The sequence below is a fragment of the Trichomycterus rosablanca genome, chromosome 20, assembly GCF_030014385.1.
Source record: "Trichomycterus rosablanca isolate fTriRos1 chromosome 20, fTriRos1.hap1, whole genome shotgun sequence".
Classification (NCBI taxonomy): Eukaryota; Metazoa; Chordata; class Actinopteri; order Siluriformes; family Trichomycteridae; genus Trichomycterus; species Trichomycterus rosablanca.
The window spans coordinates 22,126,440-22,142,165 of record NC_086007.1 but is presented as its reverse complement, the minus strand read 5'-3'; the positions used below and the strand labels follow the sequence as shown (position 1 = coordinate 22,142,165).

The 15,726-nt window shown below is 40.1% G+C and overlaps 1 protein-coding gene across 1 annotated transcript in view; it reads right to left on the bottom strand.

The window, feature by feature from the left end:
• Positions 1-2,869: 2,869 nt before the first annotated feature.
• The window catches only part of tyw1 (tRNA-yW synthesizing protein 1 homolog (S. cerevisiae)), a 29,823-nt gene continuing 16,966 nt past the window's right edge, over positions 2,870-15,726 (bottom strand). The window contains exons 14-16 of the mRNA XM_063016696.1: positions 13,233-13,343; positions 8,128-8,295; positions 2,870-3,988 (exon numbers count right to left, since the gene is read on the bottom strand). Of these exons, the coding sequence (XP_062872766.1) occupies positions 3,767-3,988; positions 8,128-8,295; positions 13,233-13,343 (501 nt within the window). The 3' untranslated portion in view covers positions 2,870-3,766. The remainder of the gene's footprint in view (positions 3,989-8,127; positions 8,296-13,232; positions 13,344-15,726) is intronic.

Sequence of the window (15,726 nt, the reverse complement as noted above, 5' to 3'; positions counted from 1 at the left end):
AACACTTAAATCAAGTAAGAATTATTAGATGGCTTCCTCTTTGCATAATACAGTTTGAGGTTGCATTTCTTGATGCAGTGGTGGACTGTGTTAAGTAACAATAATTTTCTAATGTACTCCCAAGCCCATGTGGCTATATCCATCTTGGCAGCATGATTGTTTCTCAAATAATACTGCCTGAGGGTTTGATGGTCACACATTCAGGAGTTTTACACACCAGATTTACCTCTTACTCCTTGAATCCTTTCATCATATTTTGAACTGTAGAAGTTTCTCAGATCCGACCTAGCCGGGTGTCCATCAGACACGAGTGGATGTGACTATGCAGCTACCCTTCTTACTTCTGTATTTCCAGCTATGCACTACAAAGAGTTTCTGATTTGTTACTTTGTTTAATGCTTTTTTGTTTGGGGGTATTAATGCAGATTATCCCTATTCCACAGAACTCATTGTAATTCACAGCGATCCATTAGCATTTTAATTTAATTAAAATTGACATTCCAAAACATTTATCAATATGCTCTCGGTGCTCACAGATGCTCCACTAAGTGAACAAGTTAACAAGGGAATTAACTTGATGGCCTCTGTGCCGAGTCGGTTGATGCATCACAGGAGGTCTGTGAAAACAGCTCGCGTCATTCGGAAGGTCATTTCAGGCTCGTGGCAATGCAAATCATGACGGCAGGATACAAAATAAGCAAGAACGATCAAAAAATATGCAGCATATAGAGAGTACTGGAGGAAAACCTAACTAGAAAATGTTTGAATTATCCTCGCCCTTTAATTAGAGATCATTATGTGTACATACAGCGAGTGCATGTCAAGCTTCCACACTCTGACTCTGCTGTTCTAGCACCAAGCTGGAGCTCAATCTGTTACGCTCTTTACTACTCGTACTGTTCAGATCAGAGTAAAGCAGGACTTTCTGGTATTGTCATTTCTGGCTGCTTCATACTTGGCAGATGGTTCTCTCAGTTTGGCACTGCTACCATTAAAACCTGTTACACTGACAAATAACCCAATGCTGGATCCGTCTTATTTACGCACAAATGTAACTACTTCCTGTTCATAGAGCTGAACCATGAGGTGACAAGAGCTTGGCCTGTGCCAGTCAGATGAAGCTTAAAGCTTGAACCTGACCAGATGGAGATGAATATAAAATGTGGTCTGATTTCAATCCAAGTCGTACTTATGGATAAACTCATTCTGCCTAAACTAATAAACTGTTGTGTGCACGGCTGGAAATGCTAGACAGACAACCAAAAAGGAGTTTAAAGAACCTAAATAAAAAGAATATACAGACTCAAAGACAGTGTATTTTGAGCAGCGAGTTCCCCTGAGTGCTGGAATCAAGTGAAAAGGACACACCAACGAGACAAAGTGGCCCATTAGCCCATATCTGTTAGTAAAAGGTGCTTATCAGCTCTCTTTTACTGAGGACAGAAAGCCTGCGCGAAATCAATAGCTTTTGTCCCTCGTCATGACTGATGGATCCGTTTGAGTTCTGTTCCCCTGTCTAATGGTGGATTTGTTGTTTATATATTGGAGGCGAGGACTGGAAAAGTAAAAGGGACGTTTTAAAGAAAGTCCTGTTTCATATAAAGCAGCTTATTGACAAGGTGTTGGATGCACTTCCACTGAATTCAGCAACAAGCCAGACATTTCCATCACATCATTTATTCTGCATCCAGTAAGGCACTACTGTTACAAAGAGATAAAATGAAGTTCCACGTGTGAGATCTTTCCACCCATTATAAAAACAAAGCAAGTAAAAGCGGTACAGCAAAACTTAAAACCGCTCACATTATTCAGAAATACAGTGCCTTGCAAAAGTATTCAGCCCCCTTGAACTTTTCAACCTTTTGCCACATTTCAGGCTTCAAACATAACGATATGAAATTGTAATTTTTTGTGAAGAATCAACAACAAGTGGGACACAATCGTGAAGTAGAACGAAATGTATTGGATATTTTAAACTTTTTTTAGAAATAAAAAACTAAAAAGTGGGGCGTGCAATATTATTCAGCCCCTTTACTTTCAGTGCAGCAAACTCACTCCAGAAGTTCAGTGAGGATCTCTGAATGATCCAATGTTGACCTAAATGACTGATGGTGATAAATAGAATCCACCTGTGTGTAATCAAGTCTCCGTATAAATGCACCTGCTCTGTGACAGTCTCAGAGTTCTGTTTAAAGCGCAGAGAGCATCATGAAGACCAAGGAACACACCAGGCAGGTCTGAGATACTGTTGTGGAGAAGTTTAAAGCCGGATTTGGATACAAAAAGATTTCCCAAGCTTTAAACATCTCAAGGAGCACTGTGCAAGCGATCATATTGAAATGGAAGGAGTATCAGACCACTGCAAATCTACCAAGACCCGGCCGTCCCTCTAAACTTTCAGCAAGACAATGATCCAAAACATAAAGCAAAATCTACAATGGAATGGTTCACAAATAAACATATCCAGGTGTTAGAATGGCCAAGTCAAAGTCCAGACCTGAATCCCATCGAGAATCTGTGGAAAGAGCTGAAAACTGCTGTTCACAAACGCTCTCCATCCAACCTCACTGAGTCTCTCGATGTGCAAAACTGATAGAGACATACCCCAAGCGACTTGCAGCTGTAATCGCAGCAAAAGGTGGCGCTACAAAGTATTAACGCAAGGGGGCTGAATAATATTGCACGCCCCACTTTTCAGTTTTTTATTTCTAAAAAAAGTTTAAAATATCCAATAAATTTCGTTCCACTTCACGATTGTGTCCCACTTGTTGATTCTTCACAAAAAATTACAATTTCATATCGTTATGTTTGAAGCCTGAAATGTGGCAAAAGGTTGAAAAGTTCAAGGGGGCTGAATACTTTTGCAAGGCACTGTAGCATTTGAATCCATTAACTACAGTGATGCTCAACAGAAATAAACTCAACACATCAAACTAAATACATTTTAAGCATCAAGTAATCAATTTCGCAGCAGAAATTCAGTAATTCATCATAGAAACCTGGTAAAACAAAGACCTAAAAAGAGCAAGACTGTTTCAATAGCACTGCAGCGGATATATCACATTATCACCTTTATTAAAATCAGACGACCCTGCCATGACACGGTTTCTCCCTACACTAATTTTATACAAAAGATCCAGCCAGGTTGTGAACTGTTGTTTCAAATAAAAGACTAAAATTAGGCCTCATGTTTAAATGATTAAAGCTGTAGACCAAAAGCTCTGTGGGTGAAAACTGAGAAAAAAAATGAGTTAAAAGGGACAAATGTGGGAGAGCTGAAGAGATTTCACAGCCACTGTAACTCTGGAGAAGTGAAAACCGAGCTAATATAATGTGATCATATTAAACCGAACAGCTAGTCATTTGAAAATGAGCACAAAGAGAGACATGTCGCAGACAAAGCTTCGAAAAATGATTGGAAGTGAAGTTCATGCTAGATTCTGACTGATCTCTGGCAAGCTGAAGGGCAAACAGACTCAAAAAATGGAAAATATATGCACTTTTATCTGCGGCGTCATGCCAGGCTTTCAGGACCAGCTTCCTTTTATGTCTGTATAAAAGGTCATCTCAGGGACACTGTGGGCCAGAGTGCAACACAGTTTGATGATTTATCTGCTTCATCTAAATCAACTAAACCTGGAAATAAACAGATGAACTGAATCAGGTGTGAGAGCACAAAAACCACCACAGTGTGCAAAACCCAAACCCCAAAGTCCCAAAGCTGTGCAACCTTGTCCTATAGAGACAAGCTTGTCGAAGTTGGACATCAGCACCCTGAAATGTCTTTGGTCTTGTTCTTCCTTTGGAAGCGTGTGTCTGAGGGGTCGAAGCCTCTCTCTCGGGCCCCGAACACAGCCCAGCTGGGCGTCTTGGCCATGTAGTCCAGGGAGGAGAAGGTCTTGGTGCCGTTGCTCTCCTCGTACTGCTGGATGAGCTTGTGGAAGCGTTCGTAGTCGATCCACGTCCACCACTCACCGTCCACTTTGAACTGTAAGAAGACAAACAGGAGTAGAACACATAGCAGCTGGTGAGACCACTTTCGTCAACGAATATTTTAGATAAAGACAGATCAAAACAATTTCTGAATGTTTCAGCCACTAAAATGGGAGGATAATGGGCGGTACATGCTTCCTCAACAGTGTTTGGCCAAAATTATGTGGACACCAGTTTTAATTATTGAGTTCAAGTGTGTCAGCCACACCAATGGCTAACATACATTTAAAATCAATTATATAAAATATTTAGGTGTATTCTACTTGGGAAAGGCCATTTTCCGTTTCAGTAATAGTGTGTACCAAACATGTACTCTGGTGCAAAGCTGCTCTTGGCAATTATTGCTGAAGAAAACAAGGTTCGTCAGACCAGCTGACCTTCTTTAATTGCTCCAATGTTTGGTTTTGATGGCTTTGTCCCCCTTGGACAGGAGTAAGCATAGGCATTTTGTCTGGTCTGGAACTATTCAGCCCCATACACAGAGGGGTATAATACATATCACCAGTAGGCTGACCAATTGCCACTGGATCCACCGCTATAGGGACCAAATATTTGGACCTACACCAATCTTTCTAATATTTGCTTAGTAAAAGTCTGTGGTTTAAAAACCTGCTGTGGTAATGTAAAGAAATGGAATTACAGTGACAATGGAGGGTCTTCAACAAAGAGAATACTGATTTCACTCAAGCTCTCATCTACTGACTGTTACTTTTCATCTCCTGACCCACAGGGGCTCAACCAACTCCAGTGCTGATGCAAATGACAGAACAGGGTTTAGGAGGCCTAATCTCAGAGGAGTTTTATTTCAGGATTCAGCAGCCTAACAGTTAAGATGGCTTGTGAGAGCGTGAACAAAGAGATGATGTGGCAGCGAGACAGAATTAACCAGACACTAATGAAACAAACCTGAACTAAGGAGACCTGAAGCTGTGTCAGTCTGCCTGATCCTGGATGCTTTTAGGAATGCAAACAGCGCTTGTCTTAATTACCATCGATAGTAAAAGTCAGACTTGTGTTCTCTGTTAAAGGCTTCATTAGCTGAGCAGTGGATTTTCATTTGCTGGCGAGAGCAGCGGAGTAGCTGATGTGAAACCAGCATGTCTGGAACAGAATGGATTCAGACCGTCCTCGACCCTCTGGTTTTACATGGATTTCATTAAGCAAGCAGTTAGTTAGTTTGTTTTGGCCTGCAATGTGCTTCATTAGGAGCAATTAAAAACTAATATTAAAAAGCCTGCAGTATTTATTGTTCCCATGAAAAGAAAGAAGTTCTTAGCTGTCGATTGTATTTATTTATTAGGATTTTTACCCCTTTTTCTCCCCTTTTAGCGCATCCAATTGTTCAATTAGCATCGTGCTTCCTCTCTGTCTATGCCGAACCCTGCCCTGACGGAGGTGATTGAAGCTAACCCGTATCCCCTCCGAAACACGAGCAGCAGCCAGATGCATCTTTGCCACCCACACATTGACGAGTTTGGCGCCACCTAGCGTTGCATGCGGAGAGACACACCCTAAGGGCACCCCCTCCCATCTCTGTGTAAGCGCCTCCAATCAGCCGGCAGAGAACGCAATCGCATTCTCACAGAGAGAGACCCACATCCGGTTCTTTGTCCCACCCCCCACATGAGCAACCGGCCAATCATTGCTCATATAGCCACTCAGCTTCGAACCGGTAAAGCAAGGCTGGATTCGATACCACGCTCTCAGAATCCAGCCCTGGTTGCAGCGCGTTTCTTTTTACCGCTGCGCCACCTGAGCGGCATTTATTAGGATTTTTACATCGTATCACACTTTGGTTACATTCATGACAGAAACGTTAGTTACTTGTTGCACAAGATTTATCAGTTCACAAGTCAAACACAGTCATGGACAATTTTGTATCTCCAGTTCACCTCACTTGCACATCTTTGGACTGTGGGAGGAAACCAGAGGCTAGCAACACCCTAACAACCTCCCGGGCATTATAGTAATCACCTAGAAACCACCAAAGAGGTCATAACAACCACATGGAACATTACAGCAGCCACTTAGCAAAACCATATCAACCTCCTCCAATACATCAGATTAAAGTAGATAAATACACTTTTGATTATTGAAAATTTACTCCTATTATTCTGCAACTCAAGTTTAACTGAAATTACAAACAGCCAAATTAATGAAACAATGGCACCACCATAACAAGGACATACAGAAAAACTTTAATATTTAACCAATACAGTCTCTTTTCAAGAATAAATAATATTTAAACTAATAATGTACTGTGTTGTATATGGTGGTTTGGGTTAGAGTAATGTCCCAAATTTGCTTAGCAGAGTAGGAGTATCTTGAAGCTCCTACCCATTCATACATTTGTACTGTCCCCACAATGTAAACACGCTTGGTGATTTTAAATATTTTGGTCATAACACAACATCACAGCCACTCTACTTGAGGGCTGTAAAAGCCTTTTCAGATGGCAACAAAAATGATGTGTAACCTAAAAGACCTTGAAGGCCAAGTGACCATCAGACAGCCACTTCAGTAACGATCGTTTAAAAGGCTCTTTAAAGTCATTTTATGTTCAGCGCTCTTGTTTAGAATGACCTTCTAAACAGCTTCCGAGATCATTTCTGCTTACAAGTGCGGGTTTATTTACACCAGTAAGGACTGCACCATAAGTCTTCTTTACAGCAGCAGTAAGAAGAACCAAATTGTTCCGGTCCTGCTGCTAGTGATACGACGCTCACCTGACACTAGTGCTTCACGTTTACCTTTCTGCCTTTAAAGTAAATATAAAAATGTAGAGAAAGCAGCTATTAAGAGTAAAACTATTTAAACTTGGTGCTCAGATGGAACCGGCCTTGCTGAGCGCCCAACAAAGTTGGCCTTGTGTGAGAAAAGGGCTTGATGAATAGGTGTACGCTGGATTTATGATGTCTCACAGCCAGAGGTCACCACAAAAAGAAACGTGATGAGAAAATTCCTGCAAGCAATGGTGCTACTGTGTAGATCCTGACCCTGCAAGAAAATCTCCAAATCAGTGACTGAGTTTCTACATAGAGTGGAATAGAAATGATTATTATAGATGATAAATGACATAATACATTATATATAGACACATTATAAACATTGAATACAAACAGCATCAATCTTGATCATCTTGTGCATTCTTGTAGTTGTGAAATGTGAAATGATCAAGTTGGACAGAGGCAAAATAAATCAGAGCTGCTGTCAGCCGCGAGCTTTTTAGCATGTTAGAAAAATGCTGAAAAAACAACTGAGACAATAATGAGCTCCCAAGTTTCACACATTCTGAATGAAAGTGCTCTATTGGATGGCATAGAGTTTGAGGGAAATATGCAGCAAAAAAACCCAATTAGGGGACTAATATAGTGCAGGAATTAATGTGTAAATTGTGTACGTACACTAAATGGCCAAAAGTATGTGGACACCCCTTCTAATGATTGTGTTTAGTTGTTTCAGGAACACTAAGTTACTAACTCTCCTTCCCTCCCACCACCTTATACATTTGAACCCTGGAACAAAGCAGTAATGGGCGAGTGTAATTTACCAGCCCAGCTAACAGGTACTGAAAAGCTATTATATGCTTCCAATATTGTGGCAACAGTTCGGAAATGGGCACTTTTTCTATTCAATGACTTGGGAAAGGCAACTTTTCTTGTAGTGAAAAGCAAGGTCCATAATAACATGGATCAACAAATTTGGTGTAGGGGCCTGACCTGACCTTAACCTCACTGAACTACTTTGGGATGAATTGAAATGTTCTTGTTTGTGTCTAATCTTAAAAATGCTCCTAAAAGGGAGTGGCAAAAACTTTCAGGGAAAGATTTTGGAGAAGAGTAGAGGCTGTTGTAGTGGCAAAGAGGGGAGGGGGTGGGGAACTCCATATTAATTTCAGAGGCTTTAGAATGGAACATCTCATTCTCATAATCGGCTGTTAACATATTTTGGACACAGTGTATCTCTGAAATAGTGAGATGGAAATGGAAGACGACCTGTACCTAATTAGAGAAATACCTCAAGCAATATTATGGGTTTATCAGGGGTTTAGTAAGAGGAATCTTTTACTGCAGTGGTATCTATTCTGTATGTTGCATTGCATTATTGGCAGAAATGTGTCAGTGTGTCTGTCACCTTATGATGGGCCAGCAACATGCAGTTGGAGTGCTCGTGTTCACAGGCGATGTCGTAGTCGGGCAGGAAGTTGGCGAGCTGCTGAACGAAGTGGACGACTTCCTCATGCCAGGGCACGTTGGCCATGGTCAGATTACTGGCAGAGCTCTCGCCACAGTAGGTTACACCCTGAGATGAGAAAACAGAACATGGACATACTGAGAAGACAGTACGCACTGTGTACAGATAATGAGGACATTTTCATTTCATCATTTCGTCCCCCCACAGGACTGGATCAAAAAGCTGTTATGAAAGAATCACAGCTTCTCTCTCGTGACACGGACTTGAAAGAGAATTTATCAGATGTCTTAATCAATGTTTGCAGATCATTCATTAACCGCTTGCTCTGTTACATAAGTGTAGTGCTTTAAATAGAAATGTATTTCTTATGCACATAAAAATACTGATAGTTACTAGTAATCTTCAGAAGCTTTTTTGACATCACAGAAGATAAAAAAAAAATGTTTTTTAAATGTTTAAAAATCTGGAAATTCGGTTGACCTAGGGCACTGCTGACAAATCTTTGAACTACTTTTGTACCACTATGGGCAATGGTAAATCAGCGGTTAAAGTACTGGATTAGTAATCAGAAGAACCCCCCCAAACACAGCACAGAATTTATTTAGCCACAATTCTTTTTGTTTTGCAACTTCCCTAATTTTCCTTCTTATCTAGTTGTATCCCATTACCCGATTGTATTATGCTTGCTCTCCACTGCTACTGACCTCCAGTCCTGAACGAGGAGAGCCACGAGTTCATATGTGGATCAGACTCATGGAGAGTCACACACTGATCCCATTATACTTCATCTCTGCGCACCACAGTCATAATTGCATTAGTCATGAGAGGTGGCTAAGTGGGTAGCACTGTTGCCTCACAGCAAGAAGGTCCTGGGTTCGATATCCAGGTGGGGCGGTCTGGGTCCTTTCTGTGTGGAGTTTGCATGTTCTCCCTGTGTCTGCGTGGGTTTCCTCCGAGTGCTCCGGTTTCCTCCCTCATTCCAAAGACATGCAAGTGAGGTGAATTGGAGACACTAAGAGTGTCCATGACTGTGTTTGATATAACCTTAAGAAGTGATGAATCTTGTGTAATGAGTAACTACCTGTCCTGTCACGAATGTAACCAAAAGTGTTAAAACATGACGTTACATCCACCCTACGAACAAGCCAAGCAGAGCTGAGATTCAAACCGATGAGTTCGGGATGTCTGCTCTGGTGTGCTAGCATGTTTTACCACTGCGCCACCTGAGCGCCTTATTCAGCCACAATTCTAAGTATTCTAAGTATATTTGAATGAAAGTGTTTGCTAAATGCCATACATGTAAATGTACTGCACTACATAACAGTAACCACATGTTAAGCTGTGTGTTTAGTTAATATAATCACATTACCACTACTCATCACTATGCGGGAGTTTCTTTTTTATTTATGCCCACCTGACTGTGTGATTGCTACTGAGTAAATGAACATAATAAAAGCAGAATTTCAGGTTAGCCTGTCTGACAGCAAAGATAAACTCAATCCCAGACCCACAGATTACAATGCTAATTAAGCTGGTCTGAAGTGTTCCTCATTTAATGTTTCGGTAGTGCGTGATTTACGTGGGTTATAAAACAGACTTTTAACACACGGGGGGCTCAGACAAAATCTGAGTCACTCAAAGTGGCAGTTTGTAGGGCAAGCTTCTCTCTAAAGGTCACAGCGGAGGTGTTTACCCTCATCAGGAAAGATCAGAGAGAGAGCGAGAGAGACGGAGCGTCAAGATTCAGAAAACACTTTAACAGACAAAGAGGTGTGTGTGGGGTTTTAAATAAATATATATATTTTTTCTGGTCTAATTACAGACGAAATGTTTTATTAAATGCATTTTAGTTCACAAATAAGCAAAATTAACATGCTTAGTTGAAGAGGCAATTAAAACTAATATGACATTTTATGGTATTTTAATACATGATTATTTAGTAATACTAAGTAAGGGGGAAAACACTGAATGTACAATGATTCAGCACTGATGCACAAATCTCTCTAACATTTTTATTTATTTATTATTTTTCTAAAGGGCAGATTTAATGTTAGAGTCCTGGCAGAAATGCTTTTGCTAGCAACTTGCAAAAGAATCTTTTTAATGTAAGTAAACCTCACAATTTCCCCGAGCCTCAACCTCTATGCCATGCACTAAATACTTGTGTTAATTAGGCATACTGTTTAATAATGTAGTAAGTGATTTAGGACACAGCACTTTCAGTTTTCACATAAGCCTGGTGTATTTACTCTAAACTGTTTCTTCATTGCAGTGCTAGTGTATGCAAGTATAGCATATTTGCATATGGCTTTTATTTATTTATTTATTTTTGTGCCACTGTTGAGGCTCTTGAGTAAAACCTTTAATAGAATAGAATAGAATAGAATAGAATAGAATGCCTTAAGCTGGTGTCAGAGCGCAGGGTCAGCCATTGTATGGGGTCCTTGGAGCCGAGAGGGTTAATGGCCTTACTCAAGGGCCCAACAGTGGCTGCATAGCAGAGCTGTGATTCTAACTCTCAATCTTCCAATTGATAGCCCAAAGCCCTACCAACTAGACTACCACTGTTCCACTTAATTAACCATTAAATGCTTGGATTGTATTGTCACAACTGTATGTGTCTTTGGATAAAAGCGCCTGTTAAATGATGTTAATGTATATGCAAAACAAAGTCATTAAATAAAATGACCCTTTCCGCCAAGATTAGGGAAGTCTTGGATGGTAAGTTGGTCATTTACCTACTGCCATCAAAATCATCATGAAGGCAAAGTGAAGATGGTAAGGCTGACGACCGTGTATTTAATTATACCTCACCAATGATGACCAGCAGCTCGAGCATCGAGATTTAAGAACGCCAGAGCTATATTCAACATTTGTCAAAATTGTTCAACAGTCCGGTTAATTAAAATGCAGCCTGGACGCCACAAACAAAATGCAAACAACAGTGTTCAGTATTCAATATTCAGAATTTTTCACATTCCTCACGGCCACACAAACCCTTTCCTTCGCTGTCCGTCAAAGCGGCTCGATCGCTGTTGCTAGGAAACAGCATGTCAGTCAGAGTCTGACTCAGTTTCAGAGAGAAACGTGCTGAGTTTGCTCACTGCGAGGTAGAGGAGGTTTGAGGAACCTGTGAGCATCACTGCTGTACTGCACGCTTTCTTAATTAATAGTTACTCAAAGCAGAAATACACAGTACAGCCAAAAGTATCTGGACAAGCACTGCATACAAACAGTTCTAGAAAATACGTAGTACGGTTTAAACTTTGTGAAATGCTTTTGGAAAGGTCAGTTTCTGTTCCTGCATGATTATTTATTTGGACCTTAATGTCATGTTTAACACGTATGTGCCATTTTATGCCAAGATAGGTATTATGTATCCGTCTGCTTATTTTATCTTTATAATTTGGGCTGTTTTATATTTTCATTGTTATTTTTATGGCTGCAAGGTAGGTAAAGATTGTTCTTGTGTTGTCTTGTGTAAACATTTCTTTTATGGTTCCAGGCGTGTGTACTTGTTGTCTCTCCTTGGTGGATTTGGTGCATTCTATTAGAATGTGTTTTATTGTGAAAGGTGTTTTTTTTTCTTTACATGTTCTTTACATTTATTAGTGCCTGGTAAACCAAATTCACCAACTTTGACAGACCATAAAATCTTTGTGATATTATTATAGCAGCAGGAAAGGGGGGGTTGACTTTGGGCATTCATTCAGGATGTGTTTTATGATGATGGGTGATGGGGTCTGACATTCTTTGCAAAGTGTGGGGTCTTTTCCTTGTATTAATTGTTGGTGTGTCAATCTGGAATGGCCTATTCTATGTCTAGTGTAGACAACTTGGTCTGTACATTTTCCATAATGTATTTTGGTTTATTTCTGACGTTGGGGAGAATCTCGTGTAGTTTATTGTTTGTTTGTGCGTTTCATTCAAGTTGAATGATTTTAGAATTGGATGTCTATCAAGCCCATAGTCAGGTGTCTATACACTTTTGACTATAAAATGTAGTGTCAGTGCAAAAGTATAGAAACATCTTACATCAAACACATCTCGGCTGAATGACTACATTTATGGGAAAGTAAAGCAGCACATTTATCTCGGCTAAATGATTTTCTTTCATCCGTCAGGGCTTTAAAGTGACACATTAAGGAACTGGGAGTTGAAGGGAGATTATCCGATATTGAATTAATCACCAGACATGAATGAAGAATGAGGCTGTGTGTGTGTGTGTGTGTGTGTGTGTGTGTGTGTGTGTGTGTGTCTGCCAGTAGGTTATTCTATGGTGTGATTAGAAAGTCATTCACACAATTCATGCAGGATATTTCAAAGGCAGTGTCAATATTTCGAAAAGCATTAGGGGAAATCTTAGTGTCTTCTTTTTGCTATGAAACTCTTTGTGAAAGTACAAAAACAAACCACAGCGTGCATTAGAATGAGATTTTTCAAGTTAATTGTAAAGTAGCTTGTCTTTTTGTTGCTGCAAAGTTGTGAGCATTTCATTTTCTTTATATAATTGATTTATTACACCTGTTGGCAATTAGTGTGGCTGGAACTCAGGAACTCAATAATTAGAAGTACTGTTGTCCATATAGTGTACTTCTGTAATGAATGTAACCACATACGCTTGGAAATACCTCAGAAAATCAATGTCAGTTAACACAGCTCTACGCTTGGTAAGTCTCCACGACGGAAATAAGAAGCCATAATATAACAACATTCAGACATTCTCTGGGCCCAGGCTTATTGGAGGTGGACTGATAAATAGTGGAAATGTGTGTGTGGTCCGACAAGTCCACTTTTGAAATTGTTTTTGGAGATATTTGAAATGAAAAAGATTGTCTAGGGTAAAAAAAAATGCCTGTTTGTTTTAGCAATACAATGCCAAGCCACATTCTGCATGCATTACAGCCTCATGTGCGTGTGCACATGCTAGACCGGCCTGCCTGCAGTCCTGACCCGTCTTTTTTAAAATGTGTGGTGCATTAAAAAAAGACTAAGAAAAAAGGGCTCATAAATAAACAAAGATGTTAAAGGTAGGAGTAGCTTACCTTGACCTCAATGAAGTCTGGCTGGCCGACGGCAATGAGATCAGCATAGGCTTTCATTTCATCCACATTCCAGGCCTTTACCAGAGTCAACCGGTACACTGTGCGCTGTTGCTGCAAGGAAAAACATGAACAAAGGAGATGCAGTGAATCAAATCGAGCAAACCAGAACCTTTCCATAATTCCGGAAACACCTCTTTGGAGACCACTGGTGTTTGACAGGTTACTTTTATTTGGTTTCACTGACTTGTCCACCAATAAGGGTGCCCAAACCCAAATTACCAGATATGCACTGACTGTATTAGGTATTCCAACTGGGTGTGTACATTCAGAATATGTTAACCTACACCTACCATGCAGGGTATGTGTTCCTAATAAAGTGTTCAGTAAGTTTAGAGAGAAATTTATTAGGATTTTAATCATGTTTTACACACTTTGGTTACATCCATGACAGGACAGGTAAGTACTGGTTACTGTGAGAGGAAACAGAGAAAAAGAAGAAAAAGAGGAGACAACTCGAATAGACTTGGAAAAAGTATTTGGGAGGTACCACGGTAATCGATCAACCGCTCATAGTACTTATTTTAAACCTTGAAACAACAAGGCTTAAGGTTTGCGATCGTGAAGTGCAAGATAAGTTCACACAGGTATTGAGGAGTCAGGCCATGTAGAGCTGTAATGAGAATAATCTTGTACTGGACACGTGTGGCAGAGGGGTGTGGTGCTCCGGCTCGCCTTGCTCAGGTCAGGGATTGAACAAGCGGTTACAGATTTACAACCCGGAATTGGAAATAAAAAGATTATTAGATTTGGGGGGTACAAGAATAAAAAGAATACTTGTTCTTCTGTACAACAGAATTCTGAAGAACATTTTGTATTTAAGGAGCACACACATCTTTCAAAGAAAATATAGCCAGGAGGGTTTTCATTAAGTAGCATGAGAAGGTGCATGTACTGAATTAGAAGCCGTATATCTGGTGAGTTTCCTCCTCCTGCTCAGAGAACACGGCTCAGCTATGCAAAAAACAGAATACACCAAGGACACACTGTGTATGAAAGTAAACCTGCATATATGAGCATCTCACAAAACAGAACAGCACATAAGCATGCAGCAAACGTCAAGAGAAACTGAGAGCAGCTCGATTAAATGTCAACAGTCGCTTAGACTCAGACGTGATGTTTCACTGGAAATCAGACTGAGTCATTATCATCTGAGCATAAAAGCTCAGGAAAAGATGAACCTGATGAAAGATGAACAAAAACTTGTTTTCTGATGTCAAACCTAGAACTGGTGTTTCTCGCCTGAAACAGTCCCTCTATTTCAATATTCTCTCTTATTCATTTATTTCCAGCATCAACATCAGTGGGAAGGTTAAATTTTCATTCCAATCTCAACAAGAGACCATTTTTTAATGTACATTTTAAAAGTTGCAGCCAAACTAGTCCCATTAACATTTGATCAAACAGAATTCACATGTGCAGCCATTCGTATCTGTAATTCAGTCACTTCAAAGTCAGGCTGCTCTACATGTTATTTCCAATGAGTTACGTTATGCTAATGTCATTCTGTTTGTACCACGATGTATTTTCAAAGCACCAATTCATTTCTGTCAGCTGTTGCTGGAACCTAATTGGTTTGCACATCAGTCCGGAGCTTCATCCAAAAAGTAATAATGCACAGAAATGCAATAATGGGCAACAGTGAGATATCTGCCATATTTCACAACAACTGAAAACCCAATGCCAGTAAATTCCTATTATAATAATCTCATTTCCCAGAACGCTGAAGCACTTTATTCAATGCCAAATGTCTATAATGCCAAAATAATAATTGCAGCAGAGCTCTAGAGTAAAGAAAATGAAGATGAGCCATTCTGGGACTAAATGAGTGCATGTAGTTGCATGCTAAAGACTTGGCACCCCTGGCCAGTTACAGACTGTTTGACGTGGAAGTAGTCACAACACATTTTTAAACCCAATATTTTTTTAAAATGTTAATGCGTGTCAAATAAAAAGTTATAAAAAAACAGTAATGGTAAGTGCCATGAGACCCGACAAGAGACCTGTCCAACCTTTCCTACCTCAGACACGGTCAACTGACATGACTGGCTATGGGGGTCATACCCTACCCAATAAGGCAGCCAATTTTTTAATTTGAAATAAGCACATATGCTAATATCAGCATTCTGTTAATCTGCCTCCCCTATATCACTGGGTCAACGCAGAATCCAGAGTACCATTCAACCAACCTGCAGAGGTTCTAACTGTTCCAGTTCTGCCCTTCCAAGAGCTTTCTCACCACATACCTATTGGCCTATACCTATAAATAGTCATTTTAAATGGCATTAAAAGTTCTCTTCCATTGGTTTTTACAGCTAAATACTTTTTTCAGGGTCATTAAGGCAGACAGAGAAGTGTTTTTTACTTTCACGGCTGGCTGCCTCTAACAGAATCACTCAGATAAATAGGAGGCTGTTTTGTTTTAGCTAATTCAAGC